Below are 14,913 nucleotides of genomic sequence, written 5' to 3'. Positions count from 1 at the left end.
ATTATGATCTGGGTATTTATTAAATTACTACACCATGAGTCCACAATCATCATTGTCACCAAAGATTAGCAATAATAACAACAACTACTACTAGGAAGTTCTACAATAACAACAACACTGAAAAACAACAGCAAAAACAACCTAAAATGTCATTTTACATGATTTTTAGGTGATATCCAACTTCAAGGGTCCATAACCTTTTTCCCCACGGGAAACCCCTTTCTGGCCACGGATGACCTAGGGGTATAATTTTGTAAGGAATCCAATGAGCAAGGTTTAAATTTTTCCACGAAAGTAATATTTTTTCGGTACTGTAGCTGGTTTGTCATACCCTAAAAAGCCAAAAATGACTCAGGGGTCACTCCATGCCAACTTATCAAATCAGGTACACCATCAAAAAATGGATTTCTTTCTTTTTTGGTGTACTGGAATATACTTGTGAGAAATAGAAATCCTGAAAATTTCAGGTCTGTAGTGTTATGGAGGGTTTCCAAAAAATATTCAACTGCCAACTGCCAAATTGCAAATGGTATTACAATACCAGATGGTATCTTTACATTACAATACCAGATGGTATCTTTACATTACAATACCAGATGGTATCTTTACATTACAATACCAGATGTTATCTTTACATTACAATACCAGATGTTATCTTTACATTACAATACCAGATGGTATCTTTACATTACAATACCAAATGGTATCTTTACATTACAATACCAGATGGTATCTTTACATTACAATACCAGATGGTATCTTTACATTACAATACCAGATGGTATCTTTACATTACAATACCAGATGGTATCTTTACATTACAATACCAGATGGTATCTTTACATTACAATACCAGATGGTATCTTTACATTACAATACCAAATGTTATCTTTACATTACAATACCAGATGGTATCTTTACATTACAATACCAGATGTTATCTTTACATTACAATACCAGATGGTATCTTTACATTACAATACCAGATGGTATCTTTACATTACAATACCAGATGGTATCTTTACATTACAATACCAGATGTTATCTTTACATTACAATACCAGATGGTATCTTTACATTACAATACCAAATGTTATCTTTACATTACAATACCAAATGGTATCTTTACATTACAATACCAGATGTTATCTTTACATTACAATACCAGATGGTATCTTTACATTACAATACCAGATGTTATCTTTACATTACAATACCAGATGGTATCTTTACATTACAATACCAGATGGTATCTTTACATTACAATACCAGATGGTATCTTTACATTACAATACCAGATGGTATCTTTACATTACAATACCAGATGGTATCTATACATTACAATACCAGATGGTATCTTTACATTGCAATACCAGATGGTATCTTTACATTGCAATACCAGATGGTATCGTTACATTACAATACCAGATGGTATCTTTACATTACAATACCAAATGTTATCTTTACATTACAATACCAGATGGTATCTTTACATTACAATACCAAATGTTGTCTTTACATTAAAATACCAAATGTTATCTTTACATTACAATACCAAATGTTATCTTTACATTACAATACCAGATGAAATGTATATGGTGTCAGACAAACTTCTAATTCATGTAATATAAATATTACCCAGTGTTAAAATGCAAAATATGAATTTATTACAAAGAGACAGGTCATGACATCAATAAAATTCAGTTCATATTCTTACCATCTAGGATAGATACATGTAATATTTTGTAGTACTCTCAGTTCAAGATAAACTTGATTCAATATGTATACATGATAAATAAAAGAGCACCAAAATTATTCAATTTCTATTGCCAATAACTATAAACAGAAAAAGTTGGCGAAGCATGATGGGAATGCTACAAAATAAATCCACAATATGCCACTTAGAAGCCACACGCCGATGCTTCAAGTATCCCATGATCCCCTGTGGCATTTCAGAGTTTTCACTACGCGGCTGAATACGTCTGGAAAACCCTGTCATTGTGGCGATTCACTATAGTTTGATCAGCTCGTAATAGGCGGGAAATGTTAGGCTTTTACCACTACGCCAAAAAGTAGACCCACGTTAAGAGTGCCATTAGTTGACCTGTCTGGTCTTTATTTTGTGTGTTAAAGAAAGTAGACAAAGTATAGTACTTTTTAAAATTGATAATTTGTGATGCTTCTGGCGAGATGTCACAAGAAAGTTCTCCAAATAAAATATTTTGATATTAATAATCTGCGATGTTATAAGGCCCGCCGATTACGAGCTGATCAAAGTACTACTGAATGCAAAATGATACTTTTCATGCATAAAAAAGTCCAAAAAATTCACTTAAACTTACTCCAGATGTGTTGCCTAATGCTGGATCTAGGTGTAAATCATCATCAAAGTAGCGAAAATGCGATATTTTCCTCTTTGGTCGCAGAAAAATTGCTGAAACATTCGTATGACATCGAATTTTTTCAGGCAAACGGAAGTGGGTTAATATTTTGACCTTACTGACTCATAAAATGTATAGGTACAGAGCATGCTCAGTGTAAGTTATTGTATTAGCCCATTTTCATGTCAGGTTTAAAGGTCAATTTTGAGGAAAATTTGGACTTCTTTTGCATGATGATGTGAACACCATAAATTTATGTCTCCAAAAAAGGAGCTGGTGCTTAATACTTCCGGATTATTTTGGGAAAATTCTTCATCTGAAGCAATTTTACAGACGTTTTTTACATGGAAATGGATATTTTGCTAAAAAAAAAGGAACAAATAGTAAGTAAAAAAAAAGATTTTATGTGTGCGGAGAATAAGAAATGTACTAAGTGTGTGTACCGTAACATAGCTATGATACACGGCCCGGTTACTTGGTACTTGGTTGGTTGTCCTCCATAGGATACTGCAGGGGCATTTTAACAGGAGGTGGGTGGTCACAAAAAATTAAGGGGGGTGATGCTTTGTTTAAATGTGGTCTCGGAAGGCAGACGAGAACTAGAAAAGCAATTGAGTATAAATGCATCTTTAGAAATGACCGACGATTGTGTGTTCTCTATCAACAAGTAGGTTTTATTAATAATTAGCGACCTGCCACACATTTGTTAGGTATGTCATCATTCTTTACCGGAGCATGCGTAATCGTCAGCCTCGCTCAGCATAGGCAAATCACGCACCCGTCTCCATTTTTAATAGAAATTCATAGTAAATTTTACGGTGATGTTTTTGAAATTTTTTGGGGGGGAACTATTAGATCGAGTTAGAAACAGGTCAAGTCAAAAGGTTAAATTTCATCATCCGGGAAGAGGTCAGATGATTAGCATGTGATCGAGACAAATTTTGACGACTTTCTAGTGGGTTTGAAAGTGGCGATTCTCTGAGCTTATCTGAATGCAAGATATTATAAAATAACATATAAAATCTTTTTATCTTGCCATCATCAGGAATTCACAGGAAGGAAATCAAGCTGGTAGATGTAGTGGAGCAGTTGGGGTAAGTGCACACAATCTTACAGGGACTGAAGTGACTGTCAGAGATCTGTCAAGGACCAAAAAATCAATAGAAATGATCAGATGTCATATTTTCTGGAAGATGAATGGTATGGGCTCTATTCGCTGTTGTAGTGCATGTTAGAATATGACCATTGCTAGGTCAACTGGATCATGCTTTCTTTGTTAAGAACCACTGATCGAAATGATCACAACACAAAGCCTATGTGGCATATCAAAATTTGGAACAGGTGTATGAGCCCAGGCTTGGAGCAGTAACCAATGGTTACTAATTTGTACTACGACAGCAAATTGGAGTCTGGAGATTCTAAGGCTTCGTAACTTACATTTTTTTGTATATTAGACGGCCACCGGGCGATTTTTACCCAGTGACCCAGTGATTCCACCATTTTGGCTCCTGGTTCAAGTGAAAAATACATCTAGACCAGGCACCACTTAAAACGAGTGTATGGCACCTGGTATTAAAGCTTATAATATTTACCAGTATTTTGACTGGTTTTGTGCTCAGTTGGCATAAAAACATCGCTTGTGAGTGACAAAAAAATCAGATCAATACTTTTTATCATACCCTTTGCATTTCATGCCGTACAGAAGGGTTGGCCTATAATAGAAAACTTCAAGCTTATTTCCACTCAAATTTTGGCAATTTCCAATGTTCTTTCAACAAAATACAGTGCCAACTCTCATCTTTTACCTAATATTTTGCCAACTTTTCTTGTTATGTGCCTTCAGAGGTCATAATATGGTAGTATTTTGCCTTGTTTCAGTTTGTTTACAGATGTAAATTGTCTGATCTAGTCGTCCAAAAACTCATTCCCATAATTTAATATAACATGCATGTACTTCGTATAATTCCACATCAACGAATAATGGATGTTGCATTGAAGATGATGATGCATAGGATGGCATTTTTTAAGCATGTGCCTGATGGCAAATGTGGTGTCCCAGGGGGTTTCCCTGTTTAGTTTACATGAGCAATTATGATTTGGCCAAACAAAAAATGTTTCTAAACTTATAGGTCAACTTGAAAAATACAAACTTATGGTGCATTTTGAACTATTTTTGTGGAGGTAAGCCCCAGGCTTTTCAAAATCCAAAAGAGGTATTGTGTCAAGTAAGTTTCTTGAAACTTCTCTTCAGTTGCTATAAGTAGGCAAGGTGGTTAGACCTCGACCTCAGTATTATACTGATAATACTGTTACCCAACGAAAATACATGCGAACGGGTAGCTATATGTTCAAACACAACAGCGCTTTCGAAACAGGTTTCCTAATTAGAGTCCTGGTAAAGTCAGCAATATTTGCCTCATGTTTGAGGAACATGGTACAGTGAAGAATCTTAAATTCTCCTCGATCTGGTCGCCCCGGACAGCAAGAAGTCAGCAAACGTCTCGCAGGTCTGGAGGGTTATTCAACTAAACCCAAGAGTGAGTGCTAGGAGAAACCTGTTGCCTTTACCAAAGTACAGCTTCAATCACATCACAAGGCGAGACCTGCAGCTGTATCCATACCAAATACAAAAACGGCATGCCCTTCAACTAGGAGATCAACATGATCAACAACGAAGGCTTAGATATTCCTGTTGGTTTGTACAGCAACCGCAGAGGATGCTCCAGGAAATCTGCATAATAGACAAGGCTAATTTCTATGAACAGCTCCGTATGCAGCACGAATGTCAGAATGTACTCGGATCAAATAAATCCTCCCCGCAAGTTTCGCAACTGCATCTTCGACAGACCAAATGATCATCGGAAAGTGATGGTTTTTTGCAACAACACCTTAATTGGCCCTTTGTTTGTTGATGGTAACTTGAATGGAGAGCGGTACTTGGACATCATTAAGCAACATGTTGCGCCAGAGTTGAAACGCAGCTTTGGTCTTCAAAGTAATGGAGCAATCCACATGTACAGTGCTTGGTATTTCCAGGATGGAGCAACACGTCTATGAGCGAGGACCGCCAGCTAATCTCCAAGATCTTTGCAACCGTATTACTGCTGCATTCGCAAGTATCTGGCGCACAAGGATGGTACGCAATGCAATTGATGCAATGAGGACCAGGGCTGAAACCTGTATTCATCAAGGAAGCAACCACTAGGGCAGAGCAGCACAGTAAACTCACTTCAGAAGAACCAAAGACAAACCAAATGTTCAGCCCTTTTCAGGGCTACCTTGTATCCCAAAAAGAGAAATGAAAAGCAAGAAACAATAAAGTAAGAAACATAATATGATTGAAATATTTTTTTCAGTTTATTAAAGCTAATGGTTAAAGGTTTTGTTACATACCAACTTTTCTGAAATGGAGAAAAAGAGGGCGCAATGAGGGTTCTGTTTTTTTATTTATTGTTTTTTTAGGGGGGTCGCCCTATAGCTACCGTACTTACAGTTTCTTACTATTAAATGACTAAAATTAGACAAATATGGCTCCAGCCATCACACTCACCATGCTCTCCTTAAATTTAGCAACTACACTCTTACCTACTCACTTTTCTTGATTGCATTTCTTGTGATTTTCACAGGCCATATTTGACTAGCAATGAAACCACGATACGGGCTAGAGGTGTACGACTGTTGGCTGATGTACTACATCAGATACCAAGAGATCTACTGAATGAAAATGAAGGTAAGATGGGGTGTGTGTATACATGTAAAAACCATTAATCAAGGGCACTATGCCATGTTGGCTTTGGGGACTATATTTTCCATTTGTCATACCAAATGCAAGTTTTACAGCAAATTTTTATATGTCAGAGCCCTGGTGATAGCATATTAGAGTATTTGAAATTGTTGATAGAAAAATAAAATTATTTCTAGAAGTACTGTATTCTTTGCTAGGTAACCTGTCTATGTTATAAATACTACTATTAATAATTACAATTGACCTACCTTGTTTGATTTTTTATGTCTGTATTCTTGTGCTTTTAATGCTGCAGTAACTCTTTTGTCAGCCTTCTTCTGTGATCGACTTCAAGACCATCACTCTATCACAGCACATACTCTGTTTGGTTTGTTGGCAGTGGTAAGTTTCCTTATTAATTAACACTAAGTATTCCATAAAACATAAAAAAAAAAAAAAAAAAAAAACAACTTAAAAGTGGAGCTAGTGAAATGAAATGAAATTGAGATATAAAAGAATGAGAAAAAAATGAGCATGATAAAACCAAAACTAAATTTTAAAAGTGCAATAAAATGAAATTAAGATATAAAAGAATGAGATAAATGAGCATGATAAAATTATTCCTAAAACGTTTTTTGCAGTTAACAGTATTTTCTAAATGTGACACTATCTGGTCCGTGGGGTCAAAGGCGGCAAATTGAAATTGAGATAAAGGCAAATATTATAGTAAAATAAAACAATAAAATACATAAGAAAATAGACACCACAAGACTTCAGAATTGTAGAATCAAGTAATATGCTACATGTAGACCTTTGGTATTTTAGTATTATGATCTATAGGCTAATGTTAATTTGTTTTAAAAAGGTAAAAGTTATAGCAACTGAATATTAAAAAAAATGTCTCCTTTGGCCCAAAGGAACAGATCATGTCACAAACTGTGTTATCATTAGGCCTGATATTTTCCCAATTTAAATCAAGTTTCCTGATTTTTTTTAGGAAATTGTAAAAAGTTTTTGGTTTTGGAGTGTCCCTGGACCTAGAACTTAATGCTAGGATCATTCATGGTTCAAAAGCCATGAAAACTTACCTCTGATAGAGCTCAAATCCAGGAGCTTAACCCCGACCGTGAGTGGTAAGACTCCGATCGCTACGCTCCCTCCGTTCTCCAAATAACAGATATTTTTTCAAAGACACACTCCGGCCTGGTTATCATGTCACAAACTGTGTTTGGCAAAAAAACTGGTTGTGTTACAGACCACATTATAAGACGAAAGTCGGTGTTATATTCTTAATCTTCTTGCTATGTTAAATTGATTTGAATAATGTCAAATGACCATATCATTTTGTAGAGTGGCTTTGCTAACCTGGCTGCTGGGAATGCAGTAAAAATTATCCAGGGGATCTTTAAGGAAGTCCAGGTCCAGACTCTTACACAGGTAGATAGGAGATCAGTGTATAATATCATCAACAACTTCCTGAGCTCAAGACTAGCAGGTATGTATTAAAACACAAGATTTTATACTATGTTGTGAAGCTTAGTGAAAATCTTCAAGAAAGAAGACTTCTATAATTATGTTTTGACAAACCATTGGTGAATAGGGATGAGAGCAGTTAAGGCGGGTCAGATAGGAGCATGACCTAGTGGTATTTGCACTTAAATATTGAGACAAATAAAGCCGACACACAAGAGCAATGATATGGGTAATTTAATGGATATCCCAAGGCTAGATGTGAGGGATGTCATTGCTGCTCATGTGCGGGATGTCATTGCCGCTCATGTGCATGATTTAAAGGGGAAAATGACCAACACTTTCGTTTTGATATTATTGGTCTTAACTCAAAAACTGCAAGACCTAAAGTCAGTCTACTCTGAAGTACAAAGTACCGACGCGGACGCACACATTGTGCCGACTTTGAAGCCACGCATACCTACAGCAGAAACGCAGCACTACGCACTGTTAACGCGCTGTATGCGCGCGTGTTATCACTTTGTACTTCAGAGTGGACAAACGGTATATGGAAAGATAAATATGATTATGTGAACAACCAGAAGTCGTCCAGTGTCAAAGTTTATGTATACAGGTCAAGTTGTAAATTGCTCCGATTTGACTGAAATTTGGTGGAAATAAATGTGGCGTTGAAGAGAACATGCTTTCTTTTTGTACCCAATTAGGATTTTTTGTAATATTGTCAAAGATGTTGCTAGAAATAAATATGGCCAACAAATAGTTGTAAAGCATAGAAAATAGAGGATTTTTCAATAAATTGTTTTTTCATGAATCGTATATTGTATTCAATTCTGTTTCAGAGTTACAAAATCTTGGTTCTGAATTTGTCTATGGCTACATGCAAGTAATGGACGGAGAAAAAGACCCAAGGAACTTGGTGCTTGCATTTCAGCTGGTTCAACTTGTGATACGTGATTTCCCATTTGGTAAGTGCTGAAGCTGTGTGTTAGTGTTTTTATTTGATGATTTTAGACTTATTTGATGCATACTAACCCGATGTCTCCCTCTGTTGATACTTAATCCTCCTTGGGGTTTGATTCACTAAACTGTTACTACCAATAGGACATAACCCACAGCTCTAATGTGATTTCTTCTTTCCTTCCCCAATGCAGCTATTTTTGCTGAGGAGTTATTTGAGGTAACAGCCTGCTACTTCCCTATTGACTTCAGACCTGCCCCTAATGACCCACATGGAATCACACAAGAACAATTGATACTAGCACTCAGGGCTTGCTTAGCAGCTACACCAAAATTTGCACAGGTAAGGTACATATCAGCAAGCATATGCAAAATATTATAAAACAAGGATAATTTTAAACTGTACAAACTGCAATGACAGGAGAAAATAGCATCAAAATGTGATCATTATCTGTTGGATGATTTTTAATCCAAGCAACATCTATAAATAATCAGATTTATTCAAACTGACCCAAGACTTTGTTAACACTCTTGAAATAAAGCAAGATAATGATATTTAGGGCAGGTTTTGCACTTCAGCTAGGATTAGAATTAGGGCTCAGGTTATGGTTACGATAACAATATTTTTTATTGAGATGAGAACTACTGGGGTTAGCATCAGAATGAAGGTGGTGATCATTGTTGAAAAGTTGCTCAAAAATTGAATATCAATTTAACTTCCTTCTCTGTTATGATTTGCAATCTCTGCCATTTTAGAACCTGACCATATCATGTATCCACTTTTTTTTTCAAAATCTTGTCCACTTTATAGTATTGTTTACCAATGTTGATGGAGAAACTATCATCTGAGCTAACTAGTGCTAAATTGGACACATACCAAACTCTAATAGCATGTGCACCTGTATATGGAACCAAACACATTAAGGAGTATATGGAAGCTATTTGGTCATATTGCAGGAAAGAGGTAGGTATTAGGAAATCTCAGGATAAGTATGTGATAAATGTGGCAAGCAGTCATTTTGATGACATAGAAATAAAGTACAGAGATATTTCCTATTTGACTTGTTTGATCGGTTAGCTCGATTCATTCATTGTACAGTTTACATGAAGAATACAAATAAAAGTCCTTAGATGATGAAGAAGATAAAAGAAAATTTGAATTTACAAGAAGAGCCTTGTGTAACCCACATACACCCTTCCATATCATAGCAAATAACTAGCTTGAAAAACATCTCTCTCTAATTGGACAGATCTGAAAGGATATATCCACAAGAAGCTCTCATTATGCTTAATCTGTTGGTCACCAAGATAATTGATAAAAATTAATTAGAAAACTTATTGGAAATGATTCAAAAATGAACAAAAAAACTACAGAAAAAAATTTGAAAATCCTTCTGTGAAAGACTAAGCAGAAATCAGGTGGAAACTGAATTTGCTTTCTGATTGTTATTGAAAATTTTCAGTTTGCTTGATTTGCTTCTTTGTTTCTGCCAATTTGTCTGGAATTTAATCAACCTTTGACCTATGGATTATGTGCGACGAAACTTTTTGCAGGTGTTTATTGGTGTCAGTGATGAGTTGGAACAAGCTGCTTTAGATACTCTAAGATGTGTTATAGTTACCATGACAACAGATGTAACCTGTAAACATGAACTAACAAACTTTCTGGACAATGTTTTCAAAGGTAAGTGTATTTCTCAAGAATTTTGAATGAAAGAGTAACAAAAACTAATTTCAAAAAGTTCTATTTCAAATACATACAGGGTGTCCCAGAATGATTTGTACCGTGTTTGCAAAAATAACTAAAAATAGAAGGCGGGCAGTGTATCTATTTTTGATACCAGCATTATAATGTTGGATATGTCTCCTACCTATTCTGTTAATTTCAGCACGCTACCTTTATTTGTTTTGGCGTGGCATGCAATAATGTAAAATCGATGAAAAACGACTCGCATACCTTTGAAAAATGGCACGATACGATGAAATGAAGAGCGTGGGATGTTTGGCACAGCGTTTCGACGACAACTACTGTTGGGGTTGCGCCTTAAAGCTTGCCGGACAGCTGCAATGTTCGCTCTAGTTCTTACAGTCTTACGAGCACCTGAAGCTTCACTCTGCCGATTCCTGACAGTTCCGTGCTCGTCAAACTTCTTTACGTTATACACTATCGTCTAATGAATCTTCTTTGCGTCTCAACATAGCTGCCGGTTTGCCAGTAAGTTTTGAAAGAAATCCACGCTGCTGTACAGTAAATTGAGGAGCCGACTTTTCTGTACCACAACCAATTCGATCTCTGCAAGCATTTCAAATGACATGGACCTCACACCACAATAACTATATTTAAAACTACCGCCAAAGAGAGAATTGGATTAGGCCACAAATCCTTAATTCCATATAATGATTGCTTCAATAACGTCATAAATAATAGATAGATATCGGCTATTTAGTGGAAATATGAACAGGGCACAACTAAAATACCTGCATAACTTTTTCCAAATAACTTTGTGCTGAGCGGTTAGTAATGTTACAGATTTTCAAAATAGGTTATGCGTTGTCAAAACTTAGAATTCATCATTTTACGCAATCTTCTATAACTTCTACTAGAAACGTCAAATTTTTAAAACTAAAAATCTGAGAAAGCTAACTATATGTAGAACTTAAAATGCAAAACAATATAACCATTCAACATGCCCTTCATACCTAAAAAATTCCATCTTTCCCGGTACAGATCATTCTGGGACACCCTGTACAAGTAGCTTTTGAAAGTTCTAAACATATTTTGCAGTGAAAAACTAAGTCATGTAACTCGTTATTAATGTCAAATAAATAGCCTTTGCTTTAAAACATCAATAGTTTCTATTAGCAGCACTTTGATCTTATCATTTGAATTAATTTGGTTTTATAAAACAGAATGTGAGAAACATGTCAATGAGCCTGGTTTGCGTCTGATTCATCCGAGTAGTCGATTATTACAAGCCATGTCCAGTGCCTCAGAAACAGTGTGTGATAAGGTCATGGGGTTTGTGCTACCATTGCTTACACAACAGTTCCATAAACAAACACAAGTAAGTTGATATGAGTGTATAAGATGAAGGCACAGAACTATTGTGATTGTTCAGAGACAGGGAATAATCTGGTCATTTGTTTCCTGGTTGGAGGGGGAAAGCAGAATCCCAACAGGGCTGATGTGACATAAATATTTATTCTTTCCACCTTGACTTTGCCAGAAAATATTTCCAAGTAAGACTGTTGTAAGCTACGTTCAGTGCTTCAAAGACTGCATGATAAGATTTAGTTTATGTTTCCATTGCTGACAGGAATGTCCCAGAAAATATATATAAAATAATATTTGGCTCTTTACAGGTGAGTTACCATTTTAAAATGTGAATCCAGGTGGTTCTCCACAAATGCCCTGGAACTCAGGTGGGTGGTGGTTGGGGGGGGTGGTGTCAGGGCAGGGATTACTACTGACATGTGCATTTGAAGCACTTTGTGCAGATGGTGAGTGTCAAGAGTGTACACCCAATGGTAAAATAACTTTTGTGCTGATGAAATCATTGGATGAGTAAAAGACTTTCGCAATCATATTTGTCTGCAATGAGAAAATGACATTTTTAGGATGAAATTGTGTTTGGTTGTACCTTTATCAAACTTTCAGACCAGTCAGAGACGGATTGTAGTAGACATCATGTGTGGTTTCCTTGGTATCTGTGCCATCACTCTAACAAGCTCTGGTTCACCAAGGACATCAATCCAGCAACACAAAGATGCCATATTGAAGATATTACTCTCAGTTTTAGGCGAATCCAATCCTCAGATACATCAGTCGGCATTGGGAGCGTTGTCTCATCTTGTTTCACTACCAGAGTTACTGAACGAGGAGGAGCTGAATTTGGTATCAGAGCATCTCATCAAGATAAGTACTACAGAGGCAGATGAAAATACTAGGTATGTGTTGATGATTTCCCATTTGAGTGTTTCATATACATGCAGATCAAATGTGAGGATATTAGCACTCCAAACAATAATGCCAGTGGTACTCAAAATGGTTAATGAGTTTTGACAATAACAAAAGAAGATATAAGAATATAACCCATTTCGACAGCATTTTTATAGCAGTCTGTGGAATTACTGTAAGAATTTTATTCAGTTTAATACAACTTGAATATCCAGCTTCTAAATTGCATTGACTTTGCAATAATTGTTGTCTGTAGAAAAGCATGTAGTGGAGCATTGCATTCCCTTGCTGAGAAACAACCAAATCTTGTCAAAGATAAAGTACTACCAGCATTATGGAAGGAATTGAACACAGGTATGTAGGCCTTATAGCTTAGGCTATGCCCTTTACATGAGTTCTTCACATTCTGTGGCTGATGTAGCATTTGTACTTGTAATTTAAAAAGTGGGTCTTGATTGGCTACTGAAATTGTGTTTTGAAATATTTAGCACCTCATTTTCTGTACAAGCTCCATAGAATCTAATAACCTTGTACTTTTCATTTTTAGATTCATACAATGCATAAAAATATAAATATTAAATATTATACATGTAGTATCAAAAATTATGAGTGAATGAGTTACAGAAAATGCAGAGAAAGCCTGTAGTCCTGTGACCTCTGTGATGACATCAATTTAACATGTCAGAAGAAACATGGGCCTGATGACCAGTATCAATTATATCTACAGTCAATAACCTTGCAACAATTATAAACATAAATGAAACTAATAAATGAATGATAAGTACTAACAGAAATACAATTAGTATGTCATGATTGTAACAAGTTATGGATTTTATAAGTTTGAAAGAACTTAGCCAAGAACTTTAGTGCATGTATAAGTGCACTTATTTAGGAAACGTTGAAACCCCATGAGATGAAATAAAGTATGACATAAATTACTGTCTCCATATTTGCTTTTACCCTGATGAAAGAGATGCTGCCATTTCCCGGTTGGAGAGCTGCATTGCTGATGTTAAGCGTTGGTTGCTACTGAACAAGCTTCAGCTCAATGATAGCAAGACGGAGGTAGTACACATCACCTCTCCTTTTACACTCACTGACCCCATTAGTGCTATCTCTATCGGACAAAGTGATATTTTACCATCTAATCAGGTCCGGAACCTAGGGGTCACATTTGATCATCACCTCTCCTTGAAAGCACATGTGAACAAACTGTGCCAGGCCGCTTCTCTTGCCATTCGCTCTATTGGACAAATCCATAAGTATCTCGACCAAGAGTCAACAGAGAAACTTGTCCATGCATATGTTACATCTCGACTCGACTACTGTAACTGCCTCCTGTATGGCCTACCTGATAAGCTCATTTCCAAATTGCAGAGACTTCAAAATTCGGCCGCGAGACTTGTTACAGGCGCAAAGAATCGTGATCACATCAGTCAAGTCATAAGAGACCTTCATTGGCTCCCTATCAAGAAACGCATCATCTTCAAACTTCTTCTGATCATATACAAGGCTCTCAACAACGCTGCTCCAAACTACATAACCGAACTGCTCAAACCATACCATCCTATTTCTAGCCTTCGTTCCGCTTCTCGCGAGCTTCTCGTCGTCCCAAAAAGCAGGACTAAATCATTCGGCGACAGGGCTTTTTCCATCGCGGGCCCCAACCTGTGGAACAGTCTACCAATGGACATTCGCAAAGCAAGATCTGTTGAGCAGTTCAAGTCATTGCTAAAAACATACCTGTTTAATTTGGATATCTAATTCGTTCTTATATATGTGTTTCATATTTTTATTGCTTGCATATTATTATGTTGTTTCTGGTGCTATAATTGTATACATATTCATAATGATATGATCGTTCTGTATTTCACGAGGGTATTTTCTTTGCTTGACGCCTCGTTTTCCGCATCTTTCATCCTCGTGCAATATTGTTTGATCTTTTGGATCTGTTCAAACTGTCTTATATTTATTATGTTATATTTTTATGCTATATGTATTACTTATCAATATGCCTGTGTATTAGCTTTTTGTAGTGGTTTGAGCTATATTGGTGTTGTTCTGTCTTTTGTGTTATTTGTCCTGCCTTGAACGGGTGCAACATCGGTTTTCTCTTCCCACGGCAAATAGTGTTGTTTTTTAAATGCATTTCTGTTTGGCTTTATTTAATTGATTGCATCATTAATTGTTTAATTTTTGCTTCAACCACTTGGCGTGTTTTTCTAGTGTCTCCGGGTTCTCGCGGCCTGCGGCGTGCGGGCTTTTTGCCTCTCCCCCGTTGAACACTGCGAAAGCACGTCTGGTGGTGGTTATGATTTCGTTGTTCTCTGAATTAGCATTTATGCTGTGTTGTAATAATCTTGCTTGATTTTATCTTGTTTTGCTCTATTGGGCTTTTTAAATTTGTAGTATATCTTGTAGTT

The 14,913-nt window shown here is 36.4% G+C and overlaps 1 protein-coding gene across 1 annotated transcript in view; it reads left to right on the top strand.

Moving 5' to 3' along the window:
* Positions 1-14,913, top strand: part of LOC140156134 (MMS19 nucleotide excision repair protein homolog) — a 29,630-nt gene that overhangs the window by 2,682 nt on the left and 12,035 nt on the right. Inside the window, exons 2-12 of the mRNA XM_072179209.1 lie at positions 3,427-3,475; positions 6,008-6,111; positions 6,422-6,507; positions 7,456-7,600; positions 8,415-8,540; positions 8,727-8,875; positions 9,344-9,496; positions 10,087-10,216; positions 11,443-11,597; positions 12,191-12,480; positions 12,747-12,844. Coding sequence (XP_072035310.1) covers positions 3,427-3,475; positions 6,008-6,111; positions 6,422-6,507; positions 7,456-7,600; positions 8,415-8,540; positions 8,727-8,875; positions 9,344-9,496; positions 10,087-10,216; positions 11,443-11,597; positions 12,191-12,480; positions 12,747-12,844 — 1,485 coding nt within the window. The remainder of the gene's footprint in view (positions 1-3,426; positions 3,476-6,007; positions 6,112-6,421; positions 6,508-7,455; positions 7,601-8,414; positions 8,541-8,726; positions 8,876-9,343; positions 9,497-10,086; positions 10,217-11,442; positions 11,598-12,190; positions 12,481-12,746; positions 12,845-14,913) is intronic.

This window comes from Amphiura filiformis, chromosome 1 (genome assembly GCF_039555335.1).
Source record: "Amphiura filiformis chromosome 1, Afil_fr2py, whole genome shotgun sequence".
In the NCBI taxonomy this organism is placed as follows: domain Eukaryota; kingdom Metazoa; phylum Echinodermata; class Ophiuroidea; order Amphilepidida; family Amphiuridae; genus Amphiura; species Amphiura filiformis.
Note: the sequence above shows the minus strand (reverse complement) of the source record. Positions and strands in the feature narration are given on the sequence as shown.